Genomic DNA, 9,329 nt, shown 5'->3' on the forward strand with positions numbered 1-9,329 from the left:
TCATTGTCACATGGTGTGTGTTCCATTGTCACCCGGTGTGTGTTCCATTGTCACAGGAGTGTGTGTTCCATTGTCACCTGGTGTGTGTTCCATTGTCACCTGTCACAGGGTTTGTGTTCCATTGTCACCTGTCACATGGTGTGTGTTCCATTGTCACCTGTCACAGCTGCGCAGGGATCTGCTGCTCACTGGGCAGGTTGTTTTTATCTATTCCACAACCAATCCTCCCTCCAGGAGCTCTCTGCTGTTAATGGGCCATTAATTATTAATTACCTGCTGTTAATGAGCCAGCGAGTGTCCCTGCAGGGCTGATCCAATCCCAGCATCCCATGGGGAGATGCCCCCGCCCAGGGGAGGAGCCAAGCATTCCTGCCTGGGTACAATCTGAGCTTTGGGACACCCCAGCAGCCTCTGCCCCCTGCATTGCCAGAGGAGCAGCTTTCTGCTGCCCTGCACGGCCAGAGGGAGCCCAGGCCCATCTGCAGCAGCCCTGGAGCTGCAGAGGAAAACTCCCCCCTTGTGCAGGATCCCTGCTGCAGCAGAGCCACAGCTGGCACTGCAGGAGGGGCTGAGCCCCCGTGGGTGGGGCTGGGACACCGCCCTGGCACACAGGGGGCAGGGACTGCTCTGACTCTGGCAGGGGTTTGTTGTTTAATATATCATTTACTTTTAATATAATATATTTCATAAAATCAGCCTTCTGAACATGGAGTCAAGATTCTCATCTCTTCCCTGTGAGCACCACCACAGATGGGGGGCTGAGCTGTGGGGGCTGCAGCAGATACAGCAGGCATTGACACTTTCCAGCGTGGTTGTTTTGTCCCTAAATCTCCTTTTTTTTTGTGCGCTGCTGTTTCCCACCTGGCTGGCCCCGGCCTCTGTGGGTGCTTGACGAGGTGAGAGGGACAGCAGACGGATCCTGTGGAGCCCCAAAGCCACCAGGAGAACAGCAAGCAGCGCTTCTCCACCCCAGAGGGACATTTCCAAGGGACACAGGGACGTGTGAGGGGCTGGGAGCTCCTGCCAGGGCAGCAGAGCAGCTCTGGGCTGCTGACGCCCTCCTCCTGTTTGCCTTGGGGTTCATGAAAGTCCAGCTCCGGGCTGCGGGTGCCAACTCCCCGAGCTTGTGCCAACACCCGCCAGGGAAGGCGGCGCTTGCACAAACACAGCTCAGCGGCAGGGCCCGGTGCCCTCTGTGCCAGCCCGTCTCAGGCTGGTTTCCCGTGCCTGCAGGGCCGGGCTCGTGCCCTCCCGCCAATGCCCCGATGCCCTGGCAGGGCACAGCGCCACGCGCTGCCCTTGGGCTGCTCTGGGGAGGGAGCTGGGCTGTGCCCAAGGCACGACGGGGAAATCAGCTCAGCTCTTCTCGATGGCCTGTGGAGGGCAGGGTGGGAGAGCAGAGGCTGGACAGGCTGGGACCTCGGAGGTTGGAGAGGTGTGACCGGGTGTGCCAGCTGTGCCAGGTGTGACCAGGTGTGCCAGGAGGAGCGCAGCCCAGCTGGGAGTGATGCTGCAGGAGCAGCAGCTGGTTCTGCCCGAGCCTATTTTGGGCTGCCTGTTCCAGAGGCTTTGCCTGGCTCAGTTTCTCTCTGTGCCCCCTTTACCGTGGGGCTCTGTGCCCAGCCTGGCTCAGTTCATTCTGTGCCCCCTTTGCCGTGGGGCTCTGTGCCCAGCCCATGTGCCAACCTGGCTCAGTTTCTCTACGTGTCTCCTTTGTTGCAGGGCTCTGTGCCCAGCCTGGCTCAGTTCTCTCTGTGCCCCCTTTGCCGTGGGGCTCTTGCCCAGCCTGGCTCAGCTCTCCATGCCCCGTTTGTTGCAGGGCTCTGTGCCCAGTCCCTGTGCCCCCTTTGCTGTGGGGCTCTGTGCCCAGCCTGGGTGCCAGCCTGGCTCAGAGCTCACTCCATGCCCCCTTTGCCGTGGGGCTCTGTGCCCAGCCCGGTGCCAGCCTGGCTCCACTCTCTGTGCCCCTTTGCTGCATGGCTCTGTGCCCAGCCTGGCTCCGCTCTCCATGCCCCCTTTGCCGCAGGGCTCCGTGCCCAGTCCCCGTGCCAGCCTGACTCACGCCCGTCTCGTGCTTTTATCTGCCCCCTTTGCTGCCCTGCCTGGCTCCAGACGCTCTCCCCGCTCCTCCCGGGCCTGCCCTGTCCTGCCTCCCTCGCTGCCCCCGCGGGCACTGCGGGGCTGGCACAGCTCCCGGGCTCTGGGGTGAGGTTTGGGTTCATCCTCAACCCAGGGCCCTTCTCTGCTGTGTTTGCAGGGGTGCCAGGGGCAGGCAGGAGGGGAATGGCAGGAGTGAGGATGGGAATGAGTGGGGATGGAAGGCCCAGGAATGGGAAGGTGTTGGAATGGCAGGAGCAGGACTGGAATGGCAGGAGCAGGATGGCAGGAAGGGAACGGCAGAATCGGGAATGGGAAGAGTGGGAATAGGAGGAGAGCAATGGCAGGAGAGAGGGCGGGAAGCAGTGGGGGTGGAAGGACAGGAATGGGAAGGAGTTGGGATGGCAGGATCAGGATTGGGAAGAGTGGGAATGGCAGGGCCAGGAATGGCAGGAGGGGAATGGGAAGGAATGGGAATGGGATGGCAGGAGTGGAATGGGAGAAGTGGGAATGGCAGGAGTAGGAGGGGGATGACAGGATTCTGGGATGGCAGGAGTTGGGATGGCAGGAAGGGATGGCAGGAAGGGATGGCAGGAGTTGGGGTGGCAGGAGTGGGAACAGCAGGTGCAGGAGTGGCAGGAAGGGAATGGCAGGAGGGAATGGCAGAAGTGGGATGGCCGGAGCAGGATGGCAGGAAGGGATGGCAGGAGTTGGGGTGGCAGGAGCAAGGATGGCAGGAGTTGGGGGATGGCAGGAGTTGGTGATGGCAGGAGGGGATGGCAGGATTTGGGGGTGGCAGGAGGGGATGGCAGGATTTGGATGGCAGGAAGGGATGGCAGGATTTGGGGTGGCAGGAGGGGATGGCGGGAGTAGGTGGGGTGGCAGGAGGGGATGGCAGGAGTTGGGATGGCAGGAGTTGAGATGGCAGGAGCAGGATGGCAGGAGTTGGGCGTGGCAGGAGGGGATGGCAGGAGGGGATGGCGGGAGCTGGGGTGGCAGAAGTTGAGGTGGCAGGAGGGGATGGCAGGAGGGGATGGCAGGAATTTGGAGGTGGCAGGAGCAGGGATGGCAGGAGGGGATGGCAGGAGCAAGGATGGCAGGAGTTGGGGTGGCAGGAGTTGGGGTGGCAGGAGTTGAGGTGGCAGGAGGGGATGGCAGAAGTTGGGGGGGCAGGACTTGAGGTGGCAGGAGCAGGGGTGGCAGGAGGGGAATGGCAGGAGGGGATGGCAGGAGCAAGGATGGCAGGAGGGGATGGCAGAAGTTGGGGGGGCAGGAGGGGATGGCAGGAGCAAGGATGGCAGGAGGGGATGGCAGGAGTTGGTGGTGGCAGGAGGGGATGGCAGGAGCAGGGATGGCAGGAGGGGATGGCAGGAGCAAGGATGGCAGGAGGGGATGGCAGTATTTGGGATGGCAGAAGTTGGGGTGGCAGGAGCAGGGATGCAGGAGGGGATGGCAGGATTTGGGGGGTGGCAGGAGTTGAGGTGGCAGGAGCAGGGATGGTGAGCGGCTGCCGGGGCTGCCGGGTTGCTGAGCGGAGCTTTTAAAGAAGCGCACGAGGCAGCCGGAGCTGCAGCCGGAGCTGGAGCCGGAGCTGCAGCCGGAGCGGGGCAGGACGTGGGAGAGCACCACAGAGGAGCTCGGGCGCTGTTGCTAAATTTGCAGCTGGGGCTGAGGGGAAGGCAGGAGCAGCAGAGCCCTCCCCGCAGCACGAGTGACAGCAGTGACATCCCCGGGCTGCCCACGTGCAGCTCGTGCTGCCTGCTCATCCTGCAAATCCTGCTTTAAACCCCTCTGGAAATACAGCCCTAAGGAGGATCACAGCATTAGGGAGTTCTTTATTTCTTTTTTAATCTTTTTTTTCCTAATTAAGTCAGACCTGGATTTTTATTACTGATTAAACCTCCCTTGCAGGTTTCATTTTTATTGGCGGAAAATGCAGTTTTGGAGGAATTTCTGTTGCTCACAGTGTGAATTTCACTTGAGACGGGGGAGAAAATCAGAGTTTTTGAAAATTTGAGTTTTCCTAGAGGAGCAGGGAAGGGCCTTTGTGGGAATAGGACCTGAAAAAGAGACAGGGACAATTGAGAGGGTCAATCAGAGAGGGACAACTGAGAGCTCCTCAGTTTGTCTCCAGCTGGGCCAGCTCCTGGCGCTGGGTGACAAAAGGTGGAAATCTTCTGTTAATGGGCCATTAATTATTAATTATCTACTTTTAATGAGCCAGCCAGTGTCCCTGCAGGGCTGATCCAATCCCAGCATCCCATGGGGAGATGCCCCTGTTGCCCGATTGATAGATGACACAAAACTCGGATAAGTTTTGTGGGTGCTTTATTAAGGGCCCGGGGAGCTTGAGGGACTCACGTCCCAAAAGTCCGAGCCCCCCAAATTCACATATGGGTGCTTCCTCTTATACATGGGATTCACAACAAAGTCTCCAAGAAACAGTTTCCCGTTCCCCTTGCCTGGTCACAGACCCCTTGTGATACATTCCTTGGTTCACAAACAAGATCATTAATCCTCTGCTTATCTTATTCTCAGAGCATTGTATCCTTCCTCCAGACAGGTTAGCATTCTTACTTTCCTGCACTAGTTTAATTATTTATTAAATCCCTAAGACTACCTGCTAGGTTACACACAAAACCCAACACACACTTTCAACGGCTACAAAACTGCTTTTTAACAAACCAGTTCACACACAACTCACTATAATTAAATATTTTGCTAAATTTAATTTCTTTTCCAACGCCCCCGCCCAGGGGAGGAGCCAAGCATTCTACCTGGGTACAATCTGAGCTTTGGGACACCCCAGCAGCCTCTGCCCCCTGCATTGCCAGAGGAGCAGCTTTCTGCTGCCCTGCATGGCCAGAGGGAGCCCAGGCCCATCTGCAGCAGCCCTGGAGCTGCAGAGGAAAAACTCCCCCCTTGTGCAGGATCCCTGCTGCAGCAGAGCCACAGCTGGCACTGCAGAGGGCTGAGCCCCCGTGGGTGGGGCTGGGACACCAACGCCCTGGGCACACAGGGGGCAGGGACTGCTCGGACCCTTCCAGCGCTTTGGTTTGTACTGTTGCGTTTGTATTTTTTGTTTTCCGGTAAAGAACTGTTATTCTTATTCCCATATCTTTGCTAAGAAGCCCCTTAATTTCAAAATTATAACAAATAGGAGGGAGGGATTTTACGTTTTCCGTTTTAGGGCAGCCTCCTGCCTCCCTGAGCAGAACTTGTTTGTCCAAACCAAGACATCCACAAATCCCCTTCCAGCTCAGGATAATAAAGAATTGTTATTCCTATTCCCATATCTTTGCCTTAGAGCCCCTAAATTTCAAAATTACAATAATTAGGAGGAAGGGGTTTTACATTTCCTATTTCAGGGGAGTCTCCTGCCTTCCTTAGCAAAATCCATCTGCTCAAACCAAGGCATCCATAAATCCCCTTCCAGCTCAGGATAATAAAGAACTGCTATTCCTATTCCTGTATCTTTGCCTGAGAACCCCTTAATTTCAAAATGATAACAAATAGGAGGGAGGGGGTTTACATTTTCCATTTCAGGTGAGGTTCCTTCCATAGCAGAACCTGTCTGCCCAAACCAAGACATCCACAATTCACCTTCTAGCTCAGGATAATAAAGAACTGTTATTCCTGCTTCCCATATCTTTGCCTGAGAGCCCCAAATTTCAAAATGATAACAAATAGGAGGAAGGGGTTTTACATTTTCCATTTCAAGGGGCTTCCTTCCCTCCATAGCAGAACCTGTCTGCTCAGACCAAGACATCCACAAATCATCTTCCAGCTCAGGATAATAAAGAATTGTTATTCCTATTCCGTTTCTTTGCCTTAGAGCCCCTTAATTTCAAAATTATAAAATTCAGAGGGAGGGGTTTCACATTTTCATTTCAAGGGGCTTCCTGCTCTCCATAGCAGAACCTGTTGTCTGCTCAAACCAAGACATCCACAATTCACCTTCCAGCTCAGGATAATAAAGAACTGCTATTCCTATTCCTGTATCTTTGCCTGAGAACCCCCTTAATTTCAAAATGATAACAAATATGAGGAGGGGGTTCACATTTTCCATTTTGGGGAAGCTCCTGCCCTCCTTAGCAGAACCTGTCTGCTCAACCAAGATATCCACAATTCACTTTCCAGCTTGGATAATAAAGAACTGTTATTCCTGGTCCCATATCTTTGCCTGAGAGCCCCCCTTAATTTCAAAATTATAACAAATGTGAGGAGGGGGTTTACATTTCCCATTTCAAGGAGGCTCCTGCCCTCCTGAGCAGAACCCTGTCTGTGCAAACCAAGACATCCACAATTCACTTCCAGCTCAGAATAATAAAAAAATGCTATTCCTATTCCTGTATCTTTGCCTGAGAGCCCCTTAATTTCAAAATTATAACAATTATGAGGAGAGGGTTTACATTTCCCATTTCAAGGAGGCTCCTGCCCCCCTGAGCAGAATCTGTCTGTGCAAACCAAGGCACAGCTCCGCGTGCTGGAGCAGGGCCCTGGCGGGCTGGGATCAGCTGCTGCAGAATGTTCTGGCTTCTCCCTGTGCTTCCTATCCCCTCCTGGCCCCCTCTCCAGCCATGAGCCGTGCACGGAGGGTTGGGATGAGTTTTGGAATTCTCTGTTTTCCCCTGCCTGGGCTGTCCTGGGTTTTCCCAGAACTGGGGGCTCTGTATCCCGTCACGACTCTGTCCCTGCCTCGGAAATTGCAAAATCCATTTTCCGAGTGCTGCCACCTGACATTAACATTCACCAGAAATCCCCAATTAAATATGTTTGTTTATTTTCCTTTTCTGCTGCCTCTTCCCCGTTAAAATGGGAGCTGTTTACACGGGAGCCGCTTTCCTAAAATCTCTTTCCACACGAGCTTTTTGTCTTTTTTTTTTTCTTCCTGCCTCGTTCCCTGCTTGATTTTTATTCCATCCCTTTTGTCTGTCCTATATTTTTCCTTGGCTGATGCTGTCTAAGATAGGAACAAGCCCACGTTGAATTGCAAACACCCGGCAGTGGGAGCAGAACAAAATGGGAGTTGCACGAAGTAGGAAATTTCTTATCCCCCTAAAATTAAAAAAAGCTTGATTGTCACTGCAGCCGCCCCCGTGATGCAGCTTTAGGAGCAGCTTGGGGTTGGTTTTTGGGCGCTGCCCCTCTCCCTGTGCTGCTTTTTGGGGCGTTCAGCTCCTGCATTTTTTTTTTTCCCAAATGCAAAATTTTGGGGGGGTGCTGGTGGGGAACGGGAACAAACCCAGGGGGAGGATGTGGAGTGGGGGAGATTTTTCCCAAAGGAGATTTTTCCATCCCCGCGGGAGCTCCGGGAGGAACCAGCTGGATTTGGGAGCGAGCTGAGCACAGCCAGGTGCTGGAGCTGTCCCAAAAAAAATGGGGATTGAGCTGGAGATGCTGGCAAAGCTCCCACCTGTGACTCCACAGGAAGAGCTGGGAGGTTTTTTGCTTCATTTCCCTCTTTGTTCTGGGGCAAAAGGGACTCCAGGGTAAAAAGGGGTGGCAGAAATGAGGGGTGGGCACAGGGAAAAGCCTGAGGGGTTCCTGGCTCGGGCATTTCCCAGGGAAAAGCAGCTCTGATAATGTGGAAATACTGCTTGATGCTTTCCACAGGGAAATAAGAAAAAGGAAAATGTCCAGGCTTACACTTCAGAGAGGTTTAATTATTTGAAAGCTGAGGAAGCTGATTCTGGAGGAATTTTTGTTTCTTTTCCTCCTTTCTTTCTCCTCCCTGCCTGGTCGCTTTCAGGTTTGTTTTTTATTTTATTTTTGGTTATTTTTGGGCTATTTTTGGGCTAATTTTGGGTTTTTTTTTGTTTGTTTGTGTTTTTGTTTTGTTTTGATTTGATTTTGATTTTTTTTTTTTTTTTGAAAGTGGAGCTGGGAAAACCATAAAAAACTTTTAACTCTGCTGCATTTAAAAACAAAATGAACTTCTGTAAATGAATAACTCATGGTCAGGCTGGCTGAAAACTTCCTCTCTCCCTGTGACATTGTGCTCTGGGGGGAAACCCCTGTCCTTTGTCAAATCCTAAATTCTCTGGCTCTCCTTGTTGTTATATCCTTTCTGCTTTTTTTTTTGTGCAGAAAATTGTGATAAAGGAGAGGGCCTTGGGAAGGCTGAGCTGGAACAGAGGAAAAGGAAAAAACAGGGATTTATTATGAGGCCTCAGTGGATCCACCTTGGGCAGCACAACCCAAAATGGCCACAAGATGAACTCAAATGGTCCCAAAATGGACCCAAGATGAACCCAAATGGTCACAAAATGGACCCAGTGTGAACCCAAATGGTCACAAGATGAACCCAAGATGAAACCAAATGGTCACAAAATGGACTAAAGGTGAACCCAAATGGTCACAAAATGAACCCAAGATGGACCCAAATGGTCACAAGATTAACCCAAATGGTCACAAAATGGGCATGTGGTCATGGGGTCTCTCACTTTTTAAAGTTCTGCTCCATTTGCATATTGGAGTTAATTGTCTAATTACATCTCCAGCCCATATAATCTCATCCTTGTTTTTATATTTTCATTCCACGTTGTTTGTGCTCTTGGGCCTGAGATTTGGATCATTTGTCCTTGGTCCCCAGCTAGAGCAGGAATTGTTTTGTCTCCCCACTCTACGAACAGAGCTCACAACATGTATTTCCTAGTAAAACACAGAGGTTTATATTTTAAATTTTGAGCCATTTTGACGCGCTGTGCCCCGTCCTCCCCTCAACAGCCCGTGTGAGGGGCGAGAGGGCCCGAGGGCTCTGCCGGCAGCGCTCTGAGGGCAGGCGGGAGCCGGGACGTGACGGGGCCGCTTCGGGGCCGTTCGGGACCATTCGGGATCATTCGGGGTCACTCGGGAACGGTTCGGAACCATTCGGGAACGCTTCGGGGCGACTCGGGGCCCGTTCGGAACCGGTTCGGGACAACTCGGGAAGGGTTCGGAACCATTCGGGAACGGTTCGGAACCGGTTCGGGACCACTCGGGTTCGGTCCGGGGCTGGTCTAGGGCTGGTTCAGAGCCACTCGGGGTCGGTTCGGGACCATTCGGGATCGGTTCGGAGCCATTAAGGGCCTGTTCGGGCTGGTTCGGGGCCCATTCGGAGCCATTTCGGGGCCATTCGGGGCTGGTTCCGGAGCCCTTCGGAGCCGGTTCGGGGGCCCGTTCGGACCCAGTCTGGGGCCATTCGAGGCCATTCGGGCCCGGTTCGACGCCGGGTCGGGGCCGGGCCCGGG

The 9,329-nt window shown here is 53.7% G+C and overlaps 1 protein-coding gene across 1 annotated transcript in view; it reads left to right on the forward strand.

Moving 5' to 3' along the window:
- LOC134430175 (ETS domain-containing protein Elk-4-like) overlaps positions 1–8,835 on the forward strand; it is a 31,933-nt gene extending 23,098 nt beyond the window's left edge. The window contains exon 5 of the mRNA XM_063177729.1: positions 8,827–8,835. Within this exon, the coding sequence (XP_063033799.1) occupies positions 8,827–8,835 (9 nt within the window). The remainder of the gene's footprint in view (positions 1–8,826) is intronic.
- The last annotated feature ends 494 nt before the right edge of the window (positions 8,836–9,329 follow it).

The sequence above is a fragment of the Melospiza melodia genome, chromosome 28 (genome assembly GCF_035770615.1).
Source record: "Melospiza melodia melodia isolate bMelMel2 chromosome 28, bMelMel2.pri, whole genome shotgun sequence".
Classification (NCBI taxonomy): Eukaryota; Metazoa; Chordata; class Aves; order Passeriformes; family Passerellidae; genus Melospiza; species Melospiza melodia.